General features: G+C 37.1%; 2 protein-coding genes across 2 annotated transcripts in view; one reads left to right on the top strand and one right to left on the bottom strand.

Moving 5' to 3' along the window:
• Positions 1-25,904, top strand: part of ZC2HC1B (zinc finger C2HC-type containing 1B) — a gene marked incomplete at its 5' end in the record, with an annotated part of 65,088 nt that overhangs the window by 25,533 nt on the left and 13,651 nt on the right. The gene's annotated exons all lie outside the window — the stretch shown is intronic.
• LOC120362554 (small ribosomal subunit protein eS27-like) lies at positions 10,131-10,453 on the bottom strand. The gene has a single exon (XM_039465360.2). The coding sequence runs from the start codon at positions 10,451-10,453 to the stop codon at positions 10,199-10,201; it is 255 nt and encodes an 84-aa protein (XP_039321294.1). The 3' UTR covers positions 10,131-10,198.

The raw sequence follows: 25,904 nt of genomic DNA, 5'->3' as shown, positions 1-25,904 counted from the left end.
GTGTGTATGTGTGTTTGATTTTTAGATAGGGTCTCACTGTTTGCCCAGGCTGGAGTGCAGTGGCACAATCATGGCTCACTGCAGCTTCAACCTCCCAAGCTCAAGTCATCCTCCCACCTCATCTTCCCAAGTAGCTGGGACTACAGGCATGTGCCACCATGCCCAGATAATTTTTAATTTTTTTGTAGAGATGAGTTCTCACTATGTTGATATTCTCTAGATTCACAAATCTTTAAAATTTTCATGAAGTCCAATTTGTCTATTTTTCTTTGGTTGCCTCTGGCAACCAAGAAATCAAAGAAATTGGATTAATCCTTGCCTAATCCAGGGTCAGAGAAGTTTACTCCTATGTTTTTGTCTAAGCTAAGCCTAGCTGTAGATCTTACGTTTTAGGTCTTTGATCTATTTTGGGTTAATTTTTAATATGTGATGTTAGGTCAGGGTCTAGCTTCATTCTTTTGCATGTGATTTCCCCACTCAACCAATGGTTTTGGCACCCTTGTCAAAAATCATTTGACCATATATACAAGGGTTTATTTTTGGACTCTATTCTATTTCATTGGTTTATATTCCTGTCTTTATGCCAGTATTACATTGTCTTGATTACTATAGCTTTTAGTAGGTTTTGACATTAGGAACCATGAGTCCTCCAAGATTGTTTTGGCTATTTGGGATCCTTTGATATTCTATATGAATTTCAGGTTGGGATTTTCTATTTCTGTAGGACACATTGAGATTTTAATAGGGATTGCACTGAATTGTAGGTTGCTTTGGTTAGTATGGACATCTTAACAATAGTAAGTCTTCAAATCCATGGACCTGGAATATATTTCTGTTTATTTATGTCCTCTTTAATTTCTTTCAGCAATGTTTTGTAGTTTTCATTGTACAAATCTTTTGCCTCATTGCTTAAGTTTACTTGTGTTCTTTTTGATGTTATTGTAAATGTAAGTGTCTTCAAAATTTCTTTTTTTGATTGTTCATTGTTAGCGTACAGAAACACAACTAGTTTTCATGTGTTAGCTTTCTGTTCTGCTACTTTGATGAATTAATTTATTGGTTCTAATAAGTTTTTTTGGTGATATCTTTGAATTTTCTGATTATAAGATCATAGCATCTGTGAACAGAGATAATTTTACTTCTTCCTTTCCTATTTGATGCCTTTTAATTTTTTTTTTTTTTTTTTTTTTGCCTAATTGCTCTGGTTGGAACTTCTAGTACTACATTAAATAGAAGTGAAAATTAGCATCTTTGCATTGTTCTTGATCTTAGAAGGAATGTTTTCAGTCTTTCAGCCTTGAGTACGGTGATCTCTAGGGGTTTTACATATACGATTTTTATTATGTTGAGGTAGTTTCCTTCTATTCTTAGTTTGTTGAATGTTTTTTTATCATGAAAGGGTGTGGAATTTTCTCAAATGCTTTTTCTGCATCAGTTGAGATGATGATGTGATTTTTGTTCTTTATTCTGTAAATGTAGTGTACATTGATTGATTTTCCTATGTTGAACCATCCCTGTATCTCAGGAACAAATCCCACATGGTTATGGTATATAATCCTTTTAATGTGCTACTGAACTTGATTTGTTAGTATTTTATTGATAACTTTTGCATTAATGTTCATAAGAAATATTGTTTTCTTATAGTGTCTTTATCTGACTTTGGTGTCAGGGTAGTCTTGGCCTCATTGAATGAATTAGGAACGTTCCCGTCTCTTCAATATGTTTGGGAAATGTTTGAGAAGAGTTGCTGTTAATTCTTCTTTAAATGTTTGATAGAAGTCACCAGTGAAGCTCTCAGCTCCAGAGCATTTTATTTAGTTATTTTTGTCATGAGATTTTTGATGATTAATTCAATCTCCTTAATAGTTACAAGTCTATTCAAATGTTCTATTTATTCATGATTTACTTTAGGTAGGTGTTGTATTTTTTTAGGAATTCATCCATTTCATTGAGGTTATCCAATTTTTTGGCACATATTTTTTCATAATACTCTCATGAAATCCTTTTTATTTCTGTAGCATTCGTAGTTATATCTCCACTTTCAGTTCTGAGTTTAGTAATTTGAGTGTTTTCTCTTTTAATTTATTTTTATTTATTTTTATTTTTTTGAGAGAGCCTTACTCTGTCACCAAGGCTGGATTGCAATGGCAACATCTCAGCTCATTGCAACCTCCACCTCCTGGGTTCAGGGGATTCTCCTGTTTCAGCCTCTCCAGTATCTGGGACCACAGATTACCATGTGTGGTTAATTTTTGTATTTTTAGTAGAGACAGTGTTTTGCCATGTTTGCTAGACTGTTCTTGAAATCTTGGCCTCAGGTGATCTGTCCACCTTGGCCTTGCAAAGTCCTGGGATTACAGGGGTGAGTCACTGTGCCTGTTCTCTTTCTTTTTTTATTAGTCTATCAAGCTAATGGTTTTTATTTTCTTTTTAAGTTCAGGGGTACATATGAAGGATGTGCAGGTTTGTTATATAGGTAAACATGTGCTATGGTGGTTTGCTGCACAGATGATCTCATCATCTAGGTATTAAGCCCAGCATCCATGAGCTTTTCTTCCTGATGCTCTCCCTTCTTCCCCCCATCCTCCAACAGATCCCAGTGTGTATTGTTCCCCCCATGTGTCCATGTGTTCTCATCATTCAGCCCCCACTTATAAGTGAGAACATGTGGTATTTGGTTTTCTGTTCCTGCTTAAGTTTGTGGAAGATAATGGCCTCCAGCTTTATCCACATCCCTGCAAAGGATACCATCTCATTCCTTCTGTGGCTGCATAGTATTCCACGGTGTATATGTAGCACATTTTCTTTATCCAGTCTATCGCTGATGGACGCTTAGGTTGATTCCATGTTTTTGCTATTGTGAATAGTGCTGCACTAAAAATAGGCATGCATGCATCTTTATAATAGAATTATTTATATTCCTTTGGGTATATACCCAGTAATGGGTTTGCTGGGTCAAATGGTATTTCTGCCTCTAGATCTCTGAGGAATCACCACACTGTCTTCCACAATGGTTAAACTAATTTACACTTTCATCAAACAGTGTAAAAGTGTTCTTTTTTGCTCTACTACCTAGTCAGCATCTGTTATTTTTTAAATTTTTAATAGCCATTCTGATTGGTGTAAGACGGTATCTCATTGTGGTTTTGATTTTCATTTCTCTAATGTTCAGTGATGTTGAGCTTTTCTCATATGTTTGCTGGGTGCATGTATGTCTTCTTTTGAAAAATGTCTGTTTGTGTCCTTTGCCTGCATTTTAATAAAGTTGTTTTTATCTTTTAAGTTTCTTGAAGTTCCTTGTAGCTGCTACATATTAGACTTTTGTCAGATGGATAGATTGCAAACATTTTCTCCCATTCTGTAAATTGTCTCTTCACTCTGATGATAGTTTCTTTTGCTGTGCAGAAGCTCTTTAATTTAACTAGATCCCACTTTTTTCATTTGCTCCAATTGCTTCTGGTGTCTTCATCATGAAATGTTTGCCCATGCCTATGTTCTGAATGGTATTGCCTAGATTTTCTTATTTTCTTCTATGGTTTTTATAGCTTTGGGCTTTACATTTAAGTCTTTAATCTATCTTGAAAACTGATTTTTGCAGATGGTGTAAGGAAGGGGTCCAGTTTCAATTTTCTGCATATGGCTGGCCAGTTATCTCACACTATTTATTAAATAAAGAATCCTTTCTTCATCGCTTGTTTTTGTCAAGTTTGTCAAAGATCTGATGGTTGTAGGTGTGCAATCTTATTTCTGGGTTTTCTGTTCTGTTCCATTGGTCCCTGTGTCTTTTTGTACCAGTGCAATGTTGTTTTGGTTACTGTAGCCTTGTAGCATAGTTTGAAGTCAGGTAGTACCTCTAGCTTTGTTCTTTTTGCTTATTATTGTCTTGTCTTGACTATTCAGGCTCTGTTTTGATTTTATATAAATTTTAACAGTTTTTTTCTAACTCTATGAAGAATGTCAATGGTTTAATGGGAATAGCACTGAATCTATAAATTGCTTTGGGCAGTATGTCAGTTTTCACGATATTGATTCTTTCTATCCATGAGCATGGTATATTTTTCCATTTGTGTCATTTCTGATTTCTTTGAGCAGTGGTTTGTAGTTCTCTTTGAAGAGGTTCTTCATTTCCATTATTAGCTGTATTCCTGGGCATCTTATTCTTTTTGTGGCAATTTTGAATGGAGATTCACTTGTGATTTGGCTCTCAGCTTGCCTATTGTTTGTGTATAGGAATGCTAGCAATTCTTGCACATTGATTTTGTATTTTGAGACTTTGCTGAAGTTGCTTACCAACTTAAGAAGCTTTTGACCTGAGACAATGGGGTTTTCTAGATATAGGATCATGTCATCTGCAAACAAAGATAGTTTGACTTCCTCTCCTCCTATTTGAATCCTCTTGATTTATTTGTCTTTCCTGATTTCCCTAGCCAGAACTTCCAATACTATGTTGAATAGGAGTGGTGAGAGAGGGCCTCTTTGTCTTGTGCCAATTTTCAAGGGGAATGCTTCCAGCTTTTGCTGAATCAGTATGATATTGGCTGTGGGTTTGTCATATATGGAACTTATTATTTTGAAGTGTGTTCCTTTAATACCTAGTTTATGGAGAGTTTTTAACATAAAGGGATGTTAAATTTTACTGAAGGATCTTTCTGCATCTATTGAGATAATCATGTCTTTAGATCCATTTATGTAACGTGTCACATTTATTGATTTGTTTACATTGAACCAATGTTGTATCCCATGGATGAAGCCTACTTAATTGTAGTGGATAAGCTTTTTGATGTGCTTCTGGATTCAGTTTGCCAGTATTTTGTTGAGGATTTTTGCCTTGATGTTCATCAAGGGTCTTGGCCTGAAGTTTTTGTTGTTGTTGTTGTTGTTGTATCTCTGCCAGGTTTTGGTATCAGGATAATGCTGGCCTCATATAATGAGTTAGGGAGAACTTGGCATGCTAGCTCACACCTGTAATCCCAGCACTTTGGGAGGTCAAGACAGGCAGATCACATGAGGTCAGGAGTTTGAGATCAGCATGGCCAACATGGCAAAATGCTGTCTCTACTAAAAATACAAATTATCCGGGTTTTGTGGCAGGTGCCTGTAATCCCAGCAACTCAGGAGGCTGACTCATGAGAATCATAAATCTGCCACCTCAATCACCAGGAGGCAGAGGTTGCAGTGAGCTGAGATTGAGCCACTGCCCTCCAGCCTGTGTGACAGAGCAAGACTCCATCTCAAAAAAAAAAAAAAAGGAAATGAGTTAGGGAAGATTCCCTCCTTTTCAAATTTTTTGAATAGTTTCAGTAGAAATAGTACCAGCTCTTCTTTTTTCCTCCAGTAGAATTTGTCTGTGAATCTATCTGGTCCTGGGCATTTTTTTGTTTGTTTGTTTGGTTTTGGCTGGTAGGCTGTTTATTACTGCCTCAATTTCAGAACTTGTTACTTATCTATTCAGGCATTCAGTTTCTTCCTGGTTCAGTCTTGGGAGGATGTATCTGTCCAAGAATTTATCCATTTCTTCTAGAATTTCTAGTTTGTTTGCATAGGGATGTTTATAGTATTCTCTGATGGTTGTTTGTATCTCTGTGGGGTCAGTAGTGATATTCTCCTTATCCTTCCAATTGTGTTTATTTAAATCTTCTCATTTTATTCTTTATTAGTCTAGTTAGCAGTATATCTTATTAATTTAAAAAATCAGTTCTTGGATTCATTGATTTTTTGAAAGGTTTTCTGTTTTTTACATTCTTCAGTTCAGCTCTGATCTTGATTATTTCTTGTCTTCTAGCTTTGTGTTTGTTTGCTCTTGGTTTTCTAGTTATTTTAGTAAGTAAGCTGTCCATTTGGGATCTTTCTAGCTTTTTGATGTGGGCATTTAATGTTATAAATTTCCCTCTTAACACTGCTTTAGCTGCATCCCAGAAATTCTGGTACATTGTATATTTGTTCTCCTTAGTTTCAAAGAACTTGATTTCTGCCTTAATTTCATTATTTACCAATGAGTCATTCGGGATTGGATTGTCCAGTTTCTATGTAGTAATGTGGTTTTGAATGAATTTCTTAATCTTGAATTCTAATTCAATTGTACTCTAGTCTGACAGACTGATTGCTATTATTTCAGCTCCTTTGCTTTTGCTGAGGAGTGTTTTACTTCTGATTATGTGATCAATTTTAGAGCAAGTGCCATGTGGCAATGAGAAAAATGTATATTCTGTTGTTTGGGGCTGGAGAGTTCTGTAGATATCTATCAGGTCCACTTTATCCAGAGCTGAATTCAAGTCCTAAATATCTTTGTTAACTTTCTGTCTTGATGATCTGTCTAATAGTGTCAAGTCTTCCACTATTATTATTTGCTAGTCTCAGTCTCTTTGAAGGCCTCTAAGAACCTGCTTTATGAATCTACATGCTCCTGTATTGGGCGCATATATATTTAGGAAGATAAGCTCTTCTTGTTGAATAGGACCCTTTACCATTATGTAATGCCCTTCTTTTGTCTTTGTTAGTTAGTTAGATTGTTTGTTTGTTTGTTTGTTTTTGAGATAGAGTCTCACTCTGTCTCCCAGGCTTTTTTGATCTTTGTTAGTTAGTTAGTTAGTTAGTTAGATTGTTTTTTTGTTTGTTTGTTTTTGAGATAGAGTCTCACTCTGTCTCCCAGGCTGGAGTGCAGTGGTACAGTCTTGGCTCACTGCAAACTTCACCTCCTGGTTCAAGTGATTCTCCTGCCTCAGCCTGCCAAGTAGCTGGGATTACAGGCACCCACCACCATGTTCAGTTAATTTGTGTGTGTGTGTGTGTGTGTGTGTGTGTGTGTGTGTGTGTGTATACATGCAAATGGGGTTTATCCATGTTAGCCAGGGTGGTCTGAACTTCTGATCTCAGGTTATCCACCTGCCTCAGCCTCCTAAAGTGCTGGGATTACAGGTGTGAGTCACTGCACCAACCCTTTGTTGATTTAAAGCCTGCTTTTGTCAGAAACTGGGATTGCAACCCCTGGGCTTTTTTTCAGTCTTCCATTTGCTCAGTAAATTTTCCTCCATTCCTTTATTTTGAGCCTGTGTGTGTCTTTCCATGTGAGATGGGTCTCTTGAACACAGCATACTGTTGGGTCCTAGTTCTTTATCTAGCCTGCTACTCTGTGTCTTTTAATTGGGAAATTTAGCCCATTTACATTGAAGATTAGTATTGTTATGTGTGAATTAGATCCTGTCATCATGATGCTAGCTGGTTATTTTGCAGACTTGGTTCTGTGTTTGCTTCATAGTATCACTGGTCTGTGTATTTCAGTATGTTTTTGTAGTGGCTTGTAATGGTTTTTCCTTTCCATATTTAGTGCTTCCTTCAGGAGCTCTTGCAAGGCACATTTGTTGGTAACAAATTCCCTCATCATTTGCTTGTCTGAAAAGGATCTTGTTTCTCCTTTGCTTATGAAGCTTAGTTTGGCTGGATATAAAATTCTGGGGTAGAAATTCTTTTCTTTAAGAAAGTTGACTTTTGGCCCCCAGTCTCTTCTAGCTTCTAAGGTTTTGGCTGAGAGATCTGCTGTTAATGTGATGGCTTCCCTTTGTAGGTGACCTGGCTTTTCTCTCTGGCTGCCCTTAACTAACATTTTTTCTTTCATTTCAAATTGGATAATCTGATTATTATGTGCCTTGGGGATGATCTTCTCATGGAATATTTTACTGGAGTTCTCTGCATTTCCTGAATTTGAATATTAGCCTGTCTTGCTAGGTTGGGGAAGTTCTGGATGATATCTCGAAGTGTATTTTCCAACTTGGTTCCATTTGCTCTGTCTCTTTCAGGTACCCCAATCAATTGTAGATTTGGTCTCTTTACATAATCCCATATTTCTCAGAGGTTTTGCTCATTTTTTTCATTTTTATTTCTCTATTCTTGTCAGCCTGTCTTATTTCAGAACGCTAGTCTTCAAGCTCTGAGATTCTTTCTTCCACTCAGTCTATTCTGTTATTAATACTTGTGATTGCATGTGAAGTCCTGTAGTGTGCTTTTCAGCTCTAACAGATTGGTTATATGCCTCTTTAAACTGGCTGTTTTGGCTCTTAGCTCCTGTATTGTTTTATTGTGAGTCTTAGCTTCTTTGGGTTGGTTTACAACATGCTACTTTATCTCAGCAAAGTTTGTTACCTACCTTCTGAAACCTACATCTGTCATTTCAGCCATCCCAGCCTCAGCCCAGTTCTGAGCCCTTGCTGGAGAGGTGTTGCAGTAATTTTAAGGAAAAGGAGCACTCTGGCTTTTTGAGTTTTCAATGTTTTTGCATTGATGCTTTCCTATCTTAGTGCGTTTATCTACCTTTGATTTTTCACATTGTTGATCTTTGGATGGGGTTTTCTTGTTTTCTGTTTGTCTGTTTTTCTTTTAATAGTCTGGCTACTCTTCCATAGGGCTACTACAGTTTGCTGGAGGTCCACTCCAAACCTTAGTTTCCTTGTTTTTGGTGCTTCTTTCTTTCTTTCTTTTTCTTTCTTTCTTTCTTTCTTTTTTTTTTTTTTTTTTTTTTTTGTACCTTGAGGTATCACCTGTGAAGGCTGTGAAATAGCAAGGATGGCAGCCAAACTTTTCCTCTGGAAGCTCTGTCCCAGAGGTATTGACCCTTTGCTGGCCCAAATGTACCTGTTGGAGGTAGCTGAAGACTCCTGTTGGGAGGTCTTACCCAGACAGGATCAGGAATTTGCTTAAAGAAGCAGTCTGGATGCTTTTTGATAGAGAAGCTGTGCTGTGTTTGAGTTTCCTTCAGCCCCCCTGATTGGTTTGGCCTCTCCAGGGCCCACAGGCTATACAAGCTGAGAAACCAAATGACCAAGTTGGCAGCCTACCCCACCCCTCAGGCACTTTATCCTGGGGAGAATACAGGCCAGGGTGGCCAGAGGCCCCTGTGGATGGAACCTGACTGGAAGTACCTGCCCCACTAGGGGAAGTGGATTTGGGTCTTGCTTAAAGAAGCAGTTTGACCATACCTGAACAAAACTGCTGTGCTGTGGTGAGGAACTGCCTCTGCCCCTGTCAGCTAGAACTCTTCAAAGCCCACAGGCCAGAATGGCTGAGTCATCCAACCAGCCTAAGTGGCAGCCCTCCACTCCTCTGGGCACTTCATCCCAGGACAGATCAGAGCTCTGTCTGTAATACATGCAGGAAGGCAAGGCTGGAGGGTCCAGCTGGAAGTTTCTACCCAGTGAGGAAGAAGCAGTCTTGATCTGGCAAAGCTGCTGTGTTGTGCTGCTAGGGGAACCCTTCCTCATCTGAACTATTTAGACTCTCCAAAGCCCAGAGGCTGGAATGGCTGAGTCGACAAAACAGCAGAGGTGTTGCCCACCTCTCTTCCCTGAAAGCTCCATCCTGTGTCAGGTGGGCTCTACTCTGTTGCTGATGGCTTGCTGTAATTCCAAGACAGTGGGTCTTATCTTGTGAGGTACATTGGAAGTGTGGTCTATAGAATGATGCTGTTTGGCTCCCTGGATTCTGCCCCCTTCCTAGGGGTATGTGCACCTTGCCTGCATTGCAGAAAAACTGGAATATTTAAAGCTCCTGGGTTTCTGTGTGTACCTGAGCAGTTGCTCTGCCAAGACTCCACCCAGCTCTATGTAACAGACCCAAAGCTCTGGTGGCATGGGCTCACAAGGGGATCTCCTGATCCATAGGTTGCAAAGATTCATGGCAGAGCATGGTTTCCTGGGTCACATTGTCACTCACTGCTTCCCTTGGCTGGGGGAGGGGGTTCCCTTGGCTCTGTGTCACTCCTGAGTGGGCCATCACCCCACCCTACTTTTCTTCATTCTCTGTGTGTTAGTTGTTTCCCTAATCAGTCCAAATGCAAGAACCTGGATATTTCAGTTGAAGGTGCTGTATTCACTTGCCTGTTTTGTTCCTCTCTGTGAGTGCTGAGGACCACAGCTGCTTCCAATCGGTCATCTTGACCCCTTCCCCCATGGTTTTTCAATTTATGGATTCTTTTCAAAGAACCAGCTTCTGGTTTTATTGATTTTTCTCTCTTATTTTTATATTCTTGATTTCATTTCTCTCTGCCTAACCTATATTTACTTTCTTCCACTACCTTTTGATTTCATTTGTTCTTGTTTCTCATTCCTTACTTTGCAAAGTTAGATTGTTGATTTGAGATCTTTTTCTTTTTTTTATCCAAAATGTGTTTATTGAGATGGTTTCCCACTCATCTTGATTCAGAGTGCTTTTAGTACTGCTTCCTTCTGAAAGAACATCCTTCTGTAAGCCTTACTTTTCCTCCTATAGGCTGGTAGAGGACAGTGGAGCAGCCAACACACAAAACTGCAGTTTGTGCATGGCTAAAGACCACGGTGGTTTTATAGCATACTGGGCATTTCATATCCATGAAGTAGGAATTGGGGCTCTGCACCAGACTTGTCTCCTTGTGTTTTCTCTTCTCCTTTTCTGGAGAGGGATGAAGGAGATCCTTTGTTAGAGGCATGTTCTCATGGGTAGGTCGTCACTGCCAGAAAGGGTGGTCATCACCACTGGAAAGGGCCGTTTTTTAAATGTAAACATTTATAGGTATAAACTCCCCCTTAGCACTGCTATTTCTGAGTCCCATAAATTTTGGTATGTTGTTTCTTGAGCTTCATTCATCTCCAAATATTTTCTAATTTCTCTTGTGGTTTCTTATTTGATACATTGGTTGCTTAAGAATGTGTTGTTTAATTTCCACAAATGTATGAATTTTATAGTTTTATTTTTGCTTGATCTCACTGTGGCTGAAGAAGACAATTCATATGAAATATATCTTTTTAAATTTATGAGACTTAACTTGTGGCCTAACATGTGGTTCATTCTGGAAAACGTTGCATGTGCTCTTGAGAAACATATATATGCTGTTTTCGAGTAAAGTGTTCTATACATATCTGTTAGATGTAGTTGGTTTATTGTGTTAAGTCCTCTATTTCCTTACTTATCTTTATCTGGTTGGTATTGAGAGTGGGGTATTAAGTCTCCAACTATTATTATAGCGCTGTCTATTTCTTTCTTTAGTTATGTTGACTTTCACTTCATATATTTTGATGGTCTGTCAGTAGGTTCCTCTTGATCTCTTGTAATCTTTTTTGATTTAAAGTTTTTCTAATTAGTGTGGCCACTAATATTAGTGGCCTCTGCTCTCTCTGGTTATTATTTGCATGTATATCTTTTTCCATCCTCTCAATTTCAATGTATTTGCATCTTTGGATCTAAAATTAATATCTTATAGACAGCATGTAGTTTTATTCATTCTGCCAATCTCTGTCTATTGATTGGACAGTTTAATGGATTTACATTTCAAGTAATTACTGGTAAGGAGAGACATTTGTCATTCTGGTATATATTTTCTGGTGTATAGCTTTTTTGTTCCTCATTTCCTGCATTACTGTTTATATGGTTTGGCTGTGTCCTCACCCAAATCTCATCTTGTATTTCCATGTGTTGTGGGAGGATCCTGGTGGAAGTAATTGAATTATGGGTGCAAGTCTTTCCTGTGCTGTTCTCGTGACAGTAAGTCTCATGAGATCTGATGGTTTTAAAAAGAGGAGTTCCCCTGCATGAGCTCTCTGTTCTCTTGTCTGCTGCCATGTGAGATGTGCCTTTCAACTTCCACCTCGATTGTGAGGCCTTCCCAACCATGTGGAACTATAAGTCCAGTAAACCTTTTCTTTTGTATTTATCAGCAGTGTAAAAACAGACTAATATAGTAAATTTGTACCAGTAAAGTGGGGTACTACTGAAAAGATACCTGAAAATGTGGAAGTGACTTTAGAATGAGATAACAGGCAGAGGTTGGAACAGTTTGGAGGGCTCAGAAAAAGACAGGAAAATGTGGGAAAGTTTGCACCTTCATAGAGACTTGTTGAGTGGCTTTGACCAAAATGCTGAGCATGATATCAGCAAGGAAATCCAGGCTGAAGTGGTCTCAGACAGAGATGAGGAAATTGTTGGGAACTGGAGCAAAGGTGCCTCTTGTTTTGTTTTAGCAGAGACTGGTGGCATTTTGCCCCCTGCTCTAGAGATCTGTGTTACTTTGAACTTCAGAAGAAATTTCTAAGCAGCAAAGCATTCAAGATGTGACTTGGGTGCTGTTAATGGCATTCGGTTTTAAAAGGGAAACTGAGCATAAAACTTTGGAAAATTTGCAGCCTGACAATGCAATACAAAAGAAAATCCCATTCTCTGGGGAGAAATTTAAGACAGCTGCAGAAATTTGCATAAGTAATGAGGACCTGAATGTTAATCCCCAACACAATGGGGAAAATGTCTCCAGAGCATGTCAGAGACCTTTGTGGCAGCACATCCCATCACAGCCCTAGAAATTTAGGGGAAAAAAATGGTTTTCTGGGCCAGGCCCAGGGTCCCTCTGCTATGTGCAGTCTAGGGACTTGGTGCCCTGTGTCACAGTCACTCTAGCTATGACTAAAAGGGATCAAGTTATAGCTTGGGCTGTTGCTTCAGAGGGTGGAAGCCCAAAGCCTTAGCAGCTTCCATGTGGTGGTTAAACCTGCAGGTGCACAAAAGTCAAGAATTGAGGTTTGGGAACCTCTGCCTAGATTTCAGAAGATATATCGAAACACCTGGATGCCCAGGCTGAAGTTTGCTGCAGGGTGGGGCCCTCACAGAGAATTCTTCCAGGGCATTGTGAAAGGGAAATGTGGGGTCAGAGCCCCCGCACAGAGTCCCTACAGGGGCACTACCTAGTGGAGCTGTGAGAAGAGGGTCGGCCACCATCCTCCAGACCCCACAATGGTAGATCCACCAACAGTTTGCACTGTGTGTCTAGAAAAGCCATAAACACTAACATCAGCCTGTAAAAGCAGCCAGGAGGGGATCTGCATCCTGCAAAGCCCCAGGGGTGGAGCTTCCCAAGGCTGTGGGAGTCCACCTCTTGCATCAGAGTGACCTGGATGTGAGACAAGGAGTCAAAGGAGATCATTTTGGAACTTTAAGATATGATTGCCCAACTGGATTTCCGACCTGCTTGGGGCCTGTAGCCCCTTTGCTTGGCCAATTTCTACCATTTGGAATGGCTGTATTTACTCAATTCCTGCACCTTCATTGTATCTAAAAGTAACTAATTTACTTTTGATTTACAGGCTCATAGGCAGAAGGGACTTGCTTTGTCTTGGATGAGACTTTGGACTGTGGACTTTTGAGTTAATGCTGAAATGAGTTAAGACTTGGAGGACTGTTGAGAAGGCATTACTGGTTTTGAAATGTGAGGACATGAGATATAGGAGGGGCCAAGGGCAAAATGATATGGTTTGGCTGTGTTACCATCCAAATCTCATCTTGAATTTCCATGCATTTTGGGAGGGATCCGGTGGGAAGTACCCAAATCATGGAGGCAAGTCTTTCCTGTACTATTCTTGTGATAGTAAGTCTCATGAGATCTGATGAGTTTAAAAAGAGAAGTTCCCTGCACAAGCTCTCTGTTCTCTTGTCTGCTGCCATGTGAGACGTGCCTTTCACCTTCCACCATGATTGTGAGGCTTTCCCACCACATGGAATTGTAAGTCCAATAACCTTTTTCTTTTGTAAATTGCCCACTCTTGGATATATCTTTATCAGTAGCATGAAAATGGGCTAATACAACAGTCTTCTTTTGTTTTTAGTTGATTTTTGAGGCATTTTTAGTTGATTCTTTCCTCATTTCCTTTTTTATGTATTCTACAACTACTTTCTTAGTGGCTATTATAGAGACTACATTTATCTTCTGAATATTATCACATTCTAATTTGAATTTATACTAGCTTATCTTCAGTAACATACAAAAATTGCTCCCTCAGCAACTTCTTTTCCACCCCTTTTGGTTGTTGATGTCACAAAATTATATCTCTTTTTTTGAGGCGGAGTTTCGCTCTTGTTACCCAGGCTGGAGTGCAATGGCGTGATCTCGGCTCACCACAACCTCCGCCTTCTGGGTTCAGGCAATTCTCCTGCCTCAGCCTCCTGAGTAGCTGGGATTACAGGCACGTGCCACCATGCCCGGCTAATTTTTTGTATTTTTAGTAGAGACGGAGTTTCACCATGTTGACCAGGATGGTCTCGATCTCTCGACCTCGTGATCCACCCGCCTCGGCCTCCGAAAGTGCTGGGATTACAGGCTTGAGCTGCCGCACCCGGCCAAAATTACATCTTTATACAGGTTGAGTGTTCCTAATCTGAAACTCTGAAATCTAAAATGCTCCAAAATCTACAACTTCTTGAGCACTGACATGACATGCTATTGATTTTTGGATTAGAGATGTTCAACCAGTAAGTATAATGCAAATATTCCAAGATTAAAAAAAAAAAAAATCTGCAACACTTTGGTCCCAGGCATTTTAGATAAGGGATCCTTAGCTCATTCTTTGTATAATAAGCTAGTAATTCCTATATTTGGTCTCTTAAATTATGTATAAAACAAAATGTGAAGTTATAAACCAAAGTTACAGTACTAGTTTTTAGACTACTAATTGTCTTTAAAAATATATTAGTCTTCTCTTAAATCATGTAGAAAATAAAAAAGTGGAGTTACAAACCATTATTGCAATAGTACTAGTTTTTATAATTGTCCATGCATTTACCTTTATAGTGATTTTTATTTCTTCATACAGTTTCAAGTTTCTGTCTATTGTCTTCTCACTTCACCTTACAGTACTCTCTTGAGTATTTCTTGCAGGGAAGGCCTCATGATAATGAACTTTTTCAGTTTTTGTTTATCTGGAAATGTCTTAATTTCTCCCTCACCTTTTTTTTTTAAGAGACAGGATCTTACTATGCTGCCCAGGCTGAACTCAAGCTCCTGTGCTCAAGCAGTCCTCCTACCTCAGCCTCCTGAGTAGCTGAGACTAGAGGCACACATCACTGTGCCCATCTCCTCCCTTATATATGGAGGACAGTTGTTCTGTATATGGGATTTTTGGTTGACCGATTTTTCTTTTCATACTTCGAATATATTGGCCCACTGTGTTTTGTTCTCCAAGGTTTCTGACAAGAAGTCTGCTGATGATCTTATTGAACATTCCTTGTTTGTGACAAGTCATTTTTTTCTTGCTACTCTTATGATTTTTTTGTCTTTATCTTTTGAAAGTTTGATTATAATATTTGTCTCAATGTTGGTCTTTTTGAGTCCATCTTACTTTTAATTTTTGAATGGTTCTTAAATGTTTATAGTCATGTCTTGTTAAATCTGGCAAGTTTTCAGCCTTTATTTCTCTCTTGCCCTTTTCCCTCTCTGCTCCTGGTATTTCCACAATACATTTGTTTGTCAGTTTGATGGTGTCCCACAGGTCCCTAAGGCTTTGTTCACCTTTCTTTAATTTCTCTCTTTCTGTTCCTCTGACTCAATAATTTCCATTGTCCTTTCAGTTTGCTCAGTCTTTCCTCTGTTTGTTCAAATGTGTCCTTGAATCCTAGTAGTAAAGTTTTCATTTCATTTATTCTATTTTTAAGTTCTAGAATTTTATTTGGTTTCTTTTCAGAATTTATCTTCATGGATATTCCCATTTTGTTCATGTATCTTTTTCTTGAGTCTCTTCACATCTTTTTTTAGTTCTTTGAACATCTTCAGTTGTTTAAAAGTATTTATCTAATAGATCTGTTTAGTAGATCTGTCATCAGGTCTTTTTTGGGAACAGTTTTTATTGATTTTTTTTTTCTATGAAGGGTCTACATTTGCCTCTTTTTTTGTCTCCCTTGTGATTTTCTTTGTTGTAAATTGGATATTTGGACCTAGTAATGGGGTAACTGTGGAAATTAGATTCTCTCCTTTCTCCAGGGTTTGCTATTTTTTGGCTCTCTCTCTCTCTGTGTGTGTGTGTGTGTGTGTGTGTGTGTCTGTCTGTCTGTCTGTCTGTCTGTCTGTCTGTCTGTCTCTGTGCCAAGGATCGGTCTAAGGTGTCAACTTAAGGTCTTCTCCGTCTTTTTGAGCCTGTGCCTTTCCCTGGGTGTGGAATGTTCATTTTCAATTTTCCGCATGTATGTAGTTAAAAAAAAAAATCCTAGTTTATAATGTCTAGTTCCCTAAAGGGGGAAAAGACAAAAATAAAGGAAGAGAAGGACGTAGTCCCTTTAAATCCCCTGGAAGTTACTTCAGCCAGAGGAGAAAGGGCTTACAACAGTGATGGGAGGCACAACAATGGCCACCTGCTTTTTTGTACCTCTTTGATCAGAAACAACAATCAGTGGTCAGAGCATAAATCTCTGATATTTAGAAGACAGGTTTTTTTATTTGCCTACTATGGCTCCCACAGGCCATGTCCAGATTGATCTAGGAATATGTGCACGGCTGCCTGCCACACAGCTGAGGGGTAGAGGATGTGTAGCTGCTACTGTGGTAAGATCTGAAATTGATGAAGTTAACTGCATCTTACTGTCCAAACCTTCCCCTGGAAGTTGCAAGTCTTCAATAGACTCCAGAGTCCAAGATAGTTACATTGGACACATTCTGCCAGTGCAATTGTAATCTAGGAGGGGAGACAAATTCCCGGTGCTTCCAATCTGCTATCTTTCCAGAATTCTGGCAAGTCATTAGTTTTTTCCTCATTTGGGAAAAACAACAATGAGGTAGATATTAGTTTTCAGTAAGAAAAAATAATTTAAATTGTATGTGTATTCATTTGGTAAAACTTTTACTAATAAGCTTTTTTCTAAAGTACAATGCTTAGTATCCTTCAGAAAAAAAACAATTTATTTATATTATGGTTTTTTTTTTTTTTTATTTTTTAGAGATAATGCACATGATAGTGCTTAAAGGAGCAAAAACATTCCTTTCAGTCTGAGGTCAAATCTTATTTCTCAAGAAATAATATTTCTTAAGTTATAAGGATTAGATAACAAATCAGCACTAGGGTCTAGAACCATTGATCTTTTGTTTAGTAAACTTGGAAAGAGATCGTGAATGGGAAAAGATAGCATGTCAGTTATGGTGTTGAAAATCAGAAAAGAATTTTCTTCCTTTAACTAATTTCTTTAAAGTAGCAGCAAGACATAAGTGAAAAGGTCCTAAATTAGGACTCAGAAGTCCTGTGTCCTAGTATATGATGTTAAGCAGAACATTATAAAAATACCATTCTAATACATAGGAAAATAGAGTAGTAGATCAGTAAATCTAAGCAAAATGGTATTATGTTTACTCTTGAGTAGTTAATGATGACTTATAAGCACTGTGAGGTCACTAAAAGGCAATGTTCTTGAAATGGTTGACACTAGGTTTCATAATACTACCTGAGCTCACCTTTTCCTATTTCTTCTTCCCATTTTTTTATCTGAATCCCAAATATAATGCTATACTGTTTCTCAGTGATGCTTCTCCAACCTCTACTTAAAACTAACCAAGTTCTCCCTAACTTCTTTGTAATTATTTCCACATAGCATTTCTCACCATCTAATATTCAATATATAGTTTATTCATTTTTTCTTCCCCACTCCACCAAAAAGAAATGGAATGTAAGTTTGAAGAAGGCAGGGAATTGTCTACTTTATCTTTATTGTACCGCAATATTCCTACTTTTTAGAATTGTTTGTGGCACACATGAGGCACTCAATAAATACTTGTTGAATGAAATGTATGAGGAGAAGTGGAAATCTTTATTCCATATTTTCACACTCAAATTATTGTCATAGAATAGAATTATCAGGTTAATTAGTTTTAGGAGATAGCATTATTTTATTTCAGGCTCAAGATGCCTTTTAAATTTAATTTCTTACTCTCTACTTGCTTACATTAAAAAATATAATTGCTGGCTGGGTGTGGTGGCTCACACCTATAATCACAGTGCTTTGGGAGGCCAAGGTGAGAGGATCACTTGATGCCAGAAGTTCAGGGTCAGCCTGGGCAGCATAGAAAGACCCTGTCTCTACAAAAAAATAAAAATTAGCTAGATATGGTGACAAGCATGTGTAGTTCTTGCTAACCAGGAGACTGAGGTGGGAAGGTTGCTTGGGTCCAGTACAGGAATTCAAGGCTGCAGTGAGTTATGAACGTGCCACTGCACACCAGTTCAAGCAACAAAGTAAGTCCTTTTCTCTTAAAAAGAATAAAATAAAAATAAAGTTGCTAGGGTTAGTGTGTCTTTAAATTAGTCATGTGTAATTTGGAGCCATTCTTGGGAGGAATTAGAAGCACACTGAGTGAAGGTGAATCTCTAAAGTGTTTAAGACTTGGAGAAAAGTACCAAATGCCTTTCACTGACGCAAACCAGCCCATGTATTAATCAGAGTCTCACTTAGTGATATTTCCTTTGTTCTGTGCTGGTACTTGTCTACTTGTAATGTGGTAGTCTTTGCTGTTGACATATAATATTTATACATATTTATGGAGTACATGTGGTATTTTGATAAATACATAAAATGTGTAATGATCAAATCAGGATATTTAAGATATCTATCACCTCAAACATTTATTATTTGTTTGAGTTGGGAACATTTCAAATCTCTTCTATTTATTTTGAAATATACAATATATTATTATTAACTTTAGTCACCCTACTGTGCTATGAAACACTAGAACTTACTCCTTCTATCTAACTGTATCTTATACCTACTAAGCAACCTCTTCACCACCACCCTGCCACACACATACCCTTCCTGGCCTCTAGTAACTATCATTCTATTCCCTACATCACTGAAATAAACTTTTTTAGTTCCCACGTATTAATGAGAACACATGATATTTGTCTTTTAGTGCCGGCTTCATTCATTTAAAATAATGACCTCAGTTCCATACACATTGCTGCAAAAGACAGGATCTCATTCTTTTTTAAGGCTGAATAGTATTCCACTGAGTATATATACCACATTTTTTTTTCAAGTTTTATCCACATTTTTAAATCATTCATCCATTGATGGACATTTAGATTGATTTGATATCTTGCTATTGTAAATAGTGCTGCAGTAAACAAGGAAGTATGGGTATCCCTTTGATATACGGATTTCCTTTTTTTGAATAAATACCCAGTAGTGGGATTAATGGATTTTATGTTAGTTGTATTTTTAGTTCGTTGAGGAAACTTCATACTGTTTTCTGTAATGGCTATACTAATTTACTTTCCAACAGCAGTGTATGAGAATTTCCTTTTCTCTGCATCCTCATCAGCTCTTTCATTTTTTGTCTTTTTGAAAAGAGCCATTCTAACAAGGGTAAGATGTTGTCTCATTGCGGCTTGGATTTGCATTTTCCCAATAATTCATTATGTTGAACATTTTTTCCATATACTCGTTGTCCATTTTTATGTCCTTTTTCCCCCCTGTAACTGGGGTGAGAGAGATATGTCTTCTTTTGAGAAATGCCTACTCAGATCCTTTGCCTACTTTTTCATAGTGTTATTAGTTTTTTGCTGTTAAGTTGTTTGAGTTCCTCAGGTGTACGTGTTGGATGAAAAACACAAAAAAAAAAATTGTTTGAGTTCCTTGTTTATTCTGAATATTAGTTCCTTGGCAGATGAATAGTTTGCAAATATTTTCTCCCATTCAGCGTGTTGTCCTTCTCACTCTGTTGATTTATTTCCTTTGCTGCACAGAAGCTGTTTTGTTTATATAGTTCCATTTTTCTATTTTTATTTTTGTTGCCTATGCTTTTGAAGTCTCAGCCATAAATTTTTTTCCCTAGAGCAATGTCTATTTTCTTCTAGTAGTTTCCAGTAGATTTTAAGTCTTGCATTTAAGTCTTTAATCAATTTTGAGTTGATTTTTGTATATTGTGAGACATAGGGATCTAGTTTTATTTTTTCTGCACTTTGATATCTAGCTTTTCCTGTAACATTATTGAAAAAGATGCCTTTCCCCAATTTATGTTCTTAATAGCTTTGTTGAAAATCAGTTAGCTGTAAATACATGCATTTATTCCTGGAGTCTCTATTCTGTTTCATTGGTTTCTGTGTCTGTTTTTATACCAATACCTTGCTGTTTTAGTTACTATAGCTTTTTAGTATATTTTGAAATCAGGTATGTGACGCCTCCTGCTTTTTTTTTTTCTTTTTTTTTTAAACTCAGGAACACTATAGCTATTTGGGCTCTTTCATGGTTCTATACAAATTTTAAGATTTTTAAAATTTATATGAAGAATGTCATTGGTGTTTTGATAGAGATTGCATTGAATCTGCAGATTGCTTTGGGTAGTATGGTCATTTTACAATATCAATTCTTCTGAGACATGAGCATGGGTTATCTTTCTGTTTATTTGTGTCTTTTTCACATTCTTTCATCAGTTTTCTGAAGTGGTACCTCATAAAGGTCTTTCACTTTCTTGGTTAAATTTATTCCTAAGTATTTTATTTTTTGTAAATATTGTAAATGAGATTGTTTTCTATTTTAGCCAGTTTATTATTGGTGTATAACAATGCTGCTGATTTTGTATCCTGCAATTTTACTAAATTCATATATTAGTTCTAAGAGTGTTTTTAGTGTACTCTTTAGATCATATATATATATATTACACACACACACATATATATACACACATACACACACACACACTTATAGGTATATATGTATTTTATATATATCCATGTATATATAATACACACACACATACATACACACACACACATCCATGTGGTCTGCAAAGAGGGACAGTTTGACTTTCTCTATTCCAATTTAAATGACTTTCATTTTTTTCTCTTGCCTGATTGGTCTGGCGAGGACTTTCAGTACTATGTTGAATAAAAGTTTTGACCCTATCTCTAAATAAATAATAAAAATGAAGTGGCAGAAGTGGGTATCCAGTGTCTTGTTACAGTTCTTTCAGCTTTTCCCTATTCAGTAGTATGTTACCTGTGTGTTTGTCAGATATGACCTTTATTATATTGAGGTATGTTTCTTCTATGCCTAATTTCTTGAGAGTTTTTAACATGAAGGGAAGTTGAGTTTTATAAAATGCCTTTTGTCTGTCTATTGAGATGATCATATTGTTCTTGTCCTTCATCCTGGTAATGTGAGGTATCACATTCATTGACTTGCATGTGTTGAACCATCCTTTCATCTGATATATTATCCTTTTATGGTGCTGTTGGATTCACTTTGCTACTATTTTGTCGAAGCTTTTTTGTGTCTGTGTTTATCAGGGGTGTTGGCCTGTAGTTTTCTATTTCCATTGTGTTTTTGTCTGGTTTTGGTATCAGGGTAATACTAGCATCATAGAATGAGTTAGGAAGAATTTCCTTCTTTGAATTTTCTGAAATAGTTTGAGAAGAATAGGTGTTAGTTTTTCTTTACAAGTTTGATAGCATTTGGAAGTAAAGCCATCCAGTGCTGAGTTGTTCTTTGTTGGGAGACTTTTTATTACTGATTCAATCTCATTACTTGTTATTGGACTGTTCAGGTTTTCTCTTTCTTTCTGATTCATTGTTAGTAGATGTATGTGTCCAGGAATTTATCCATTTCCTCTAGCTTTTCCAATTTGTTAGCATATAGTTCTTTATAAGTCTCTGATGATTTCTTGTATGTCTGTAGTATTAGTTGTAATATCTCCCTGTTTGTGATTTTGCTAATTCACATTGTCTCTTTTATTTTTTTTTTTGGTCTAGCTAGCAATTTATCAATTTTGTTTATCTTTACAAAAAACTAACTTCATTTCATTGACCTTCGTAATTGTTTTAGTCTCTATTACATTTAGTTCTGCTCCGATCTTTATTGTTTTTTTCTTTACTAATTTTAGATTTGGTTTGTTCTTGCTTTTCTAGTTATTGAGAGGCATCATTAGCTTGATTATTTGAAATCTTTCTACTTCTTAATATAGGCATGTCTTGCTATGAAATTCCCTCTTAGTATTTCTTTTGCTACATCCCATGGGTTTTGACATGTTGTATTTCCATTTTTATTTGTTTCCATAATTTTTTTATTTCCTTCTTTCTTCTTGACTGACCCAATGGCTGTTAAGCATGTTATTTAGTTTCCATATATTTGTAGTTTCCAAATTTCCTGTTGTTACTGAATTCTAGTTTTATCCCATAGTGATCTGAGAAGGTACTTGATATAATTTTGATTTTTTTTTTTTTTAATTTAGACTTGCTTTGTGCCCTAGCATATGGTTTATACTGGAGAATGTTCCATGTGTTGATAAGAAGAATGTATATTCTGTCTCTATTGGATAAAATATTCCATGCATATCTTTTAGGTACATTGATCTGAAGTGCAGTTTAAATATAATGTTTCTTTGATGATTTTCTATCTTGATGATCTGTCTAATATGGAGAGTAGGGTGTTGAAGTCTTGAACTATTATTGTATTGGAGTCTATCTCTCGCTTTAAAGCTAATAATATTTGCTGTATATAACTGGATGCTCTGGTGCTAAGTTAAACGTATATTTAAAATTGTATCTTCTTACTGAATTGCTCCCTTTATCCTTCTACAGTGACCTTGTTTATTCATGTAAAATAGATTTGGGGGTACAAATACAGCTTTGTTACATGGATATATTGCCTAGTGTTGGAGCCTGGGCTTTCGGTGTAACCATCACTGAATAGTGTTTATTGTATCCATTATGTAATTTTTCATCTCTCACTCATCTCCCACCCTCCCACTTTTCCGAGTCTCTAATGTCTGTTATTCCAATCTGTATGTCCATATGTGCATACTATTTATCTTTCACTTACACATGAGAACATGCAGTATTTTGCTTTCTGTTCTCAGTTATTTTACTTAAGATAATGGCTTCCAAATCCATTCATGTAACTATAAAAGACATTATTTTATTTTTTTCATGCATACATAGTGTTCCATGGCATATATACATATACACACACACATATATGTATAGATATACATACACATGTGTGTGTGTTTGTGTGTGTGTGTGTGTGTGTGTTTGTGTGTGTGTGTGTATCATATTATCTTTATCCAATCACCCATTGATGGTTACTTAGGTTGATTCTTTATCTATTTTGGCTAGTGCTGTGATAAATGTGAGTGAATGTGTATTTTTGATAAAATGATTTTTTTCATTTGGGTAGATGCCTTTGGGTAGTGTTTCCTTTTCTCTGCATCTTTGCCAACATCTGTTATTTTTTGCCTTTTTATTAGTAGGCATTCTGACTGGCATAAGATAGCATCTCATTATGGTTTAAATTTGTATTACTCTGATGATTAGTGATGCTGAATATTTTTTCTTATGCCTGTTGGGCATTTGTATGTTTACTTTTGAAAAATGTCGGTCCATGTTCTTTGCCCACTTTTTACTGCTTTTTATGTTATTGACTTGTTTGAATTCCTTGTAGATTCTAGATATTAGTCCCTTGTCAGATGCATAGTTTGCAAATATTTTCTCCCATGCTGTAGGTTGTCTGCTCATCGTGTTGATTATTACTTTTGCTCTACAGAAGCATTTGTTTAATTAAGTCCCATTTGTCTATATTTGTTATTGATGCATTTGCTTTGAAATCTTAGTCTTAAATTCTTTGCCTAGGCCAATGTCTAGAAGAGCTTTCCCAGGTTTTCTTCTATAATTTTTAGTTTCACATTATATACTTCAGTGTTTAACTCATCTTAATTTTTGTGTATGGTGACAGATAAATCCAGTTTCATTCTTTTTCATTCTTTTGTAGCTATCCAATTTTCTTAGCATCCTTTATTGAGTGGGGTGTCCTTTCTCTGATGCATGTTTTTGTCAACTTTGTCAAATATCAGTTGGCTATAGGTATGTAGCTTTATTTCTGGGGTCTCTGTTATGTTCTGTTGATCTATTTGTCTATATTTATACCAGTACCATGATGTGCATCAGACAGCTTGATCTATTTGTCTACGTTTATATCAGTACCATGCACATCATGGTACTAGTAAAAACGTAGACAAATAGATCATGCTGTTTGATTACTGTAGACTTGTAGTATAATTTGAAGTTAGGTAATATGATGCCTGCAGCTTTGTTCTTTTTTGCTTAGAACTGCTTTGGTTATTCAGGTTCTCTTCAGTTCCATATTAATTTTAGGATTTTTTTTCTAGTTCTGTGAAAAATGTCATTATTATTTTGGTAGGAATTGTATTAAGTCTATAGATTGCTTTGGGCAATATGGCCATTTTAACAACATTGATTTCATCTAATCTATGAGAATGGAATGTTTTTCCATTTGTTTGTGTCCTCTTAACTCTCTTTCATCAATATTTTGTAGTTTTCTTTGTAGACATTTATCACCTCTTGGTTAAATATATTCCTAGGGCCTTTCCTTTTTAACTACTGTGAATAGGATTGACTTTTGATTTGGTTCTTAGTGTGATTATTATTGTTGTGTAGAAATGCTACTGATTTTTGTTGATTTTGTATCCTGGAACTTTACTGAATTTATTTACAAAATCTAGGAGTCTTTTGGAAAGAAGTCTTTAGGGTTTTCTGGATATAAGTTCATTTCATCAGCAAACAGATAATCTGATTTCCTCTTTTCCCATTTTGATGGCTTTTATTTTTTCTCTTACCTGATTGCTCTGGCTAGGACCTCTAGAACTGTGCTGAATAGCAGTGGTAAACATGGACATCCTTGTCTTGTTCTAGTTCTTAGGGGAAATGCTTTCAACTTTTTCCCATTCAGTGTGTTATTGGCTGTGGGTTTGTTGTATATGGCTTTTATTATTTTGAGGTAGTTTCTTCCATGCCTTTTTGTTGAGGGTTATGATCATGATAGGATGGTGAATTTTATCAAATGCTTTTTCTACATCTATTGAGATGATAATATGCTGTTTGTTTTTCATTCACTTGATGTGATAAGTCACATATATTGATATGCATATGTTGTACCATCCTTGCATCCCTGAAATAAAACCCACTTAATTATATTGTATTATTTTTTTGATGTGCTGTTTGATTTTGTTTGCTTGTATTTTGTTAAGGATTTTTGCACCTATGTTCATCAAGGATATTAGTCTGTAATTTTCTTTTTTTGTTGTGTTCTCTACTGATGTTGGTAGCAAAGTGATACTTTGTAGAATTAGTGAAGATTCCCTCTTCTTCGGTGTTTTGGAACAGTTTCAGTTGGATTGGTAGCACTTCTTTTATGTCTCATAAAATTCTGCTGTGAATCTGTCTGATCCTGGGCACCTTTGTTGTTGTGGTTGTTATTATTATTTGGGGGAGATTTTTTTAAATTACTAATTAAATCTCACTACTTGTTATTGTTCTGCTCAGGATTTCTGTTTCTTCCTGGTTCAATCTTGGGAGGTTGTATAGATTCCACAAATTTATCCACTTCCTCTAGATCAGGCGTCCCCAAACTACGGACCGTGGGTGGGCCGCAGGCGGCCCCCTGAGGCCATTTATCCGGCCCCTGCCGCCGCACTTCAGGAAGGGGCACCTCTTTCATTGGTGGTCAGTGAGAGGAGCACAGTATGTGGCAGCCCTCCAACAGTCTGAGAGACAGTGAACTGGCCCCCTGTGTAAAAAGTTTCGGGACGCCTGCTCTAGATATTTCAGTTTGTTAGCATATAAACAGAATAGTCTCTGATGATCTTTTGCATTTCTGTAGTATCAGTAGTAATGTCTCCTTCTTTTTTTTTTTTATTGCATTTTAGGTTTTGGGGTACATGTGATGAACATGCAAGATTGTTGCATAGGTACACACATGGCAGTGTGCTTTGCTTCCTTCCGTCCCCTCACCTGTATCTGTCATTTCTCCCCATGCTATCTCTTCCCACCTCCCCACCCCCCGCCCCTCCCCCATTTCCCCCCGACGGATCCCAGTGTGTAGTGCTCCCCTCCCTGTGTCCATATGTTCTCATTGTTCAACACCCGCCTATGAGCGAGAATATACGGTGTTTGATTTTCTGCTCTTGTGTCAGTTTGCTGAGAATAATGGTTTCCAGGTTCATCCATGTCCCTACAAAGGACGTGAACTCATCGTTTTTGATGGCTGCATAATATTCCATGGTGTATATGTACCACATTTTCCCTATCCAGTCTATCATCGTTGGGCATTTGGGTTGGTTCCAGGTCTTTGCT

The sequence above is a fragment of the Saimiri boliviensis genome, chromosome 4 (genome assembly GCF_048565385.1).
Source record: "Saimiri boliviensis isolate mSaiBol1 chromosome 4, mSaiBol1.pri, whole genome shotgun sequence".
Taxonomy (NCBI): domain Eukaryota; kingdom Metazoa; phylum Chordata; class Mammalia; order Primates; family Cebidae; genus Saimiri; species Saimiri boliviensis.
This window is presented reverse-complemented; position numbering and strand designations above follow the sequence as displayed.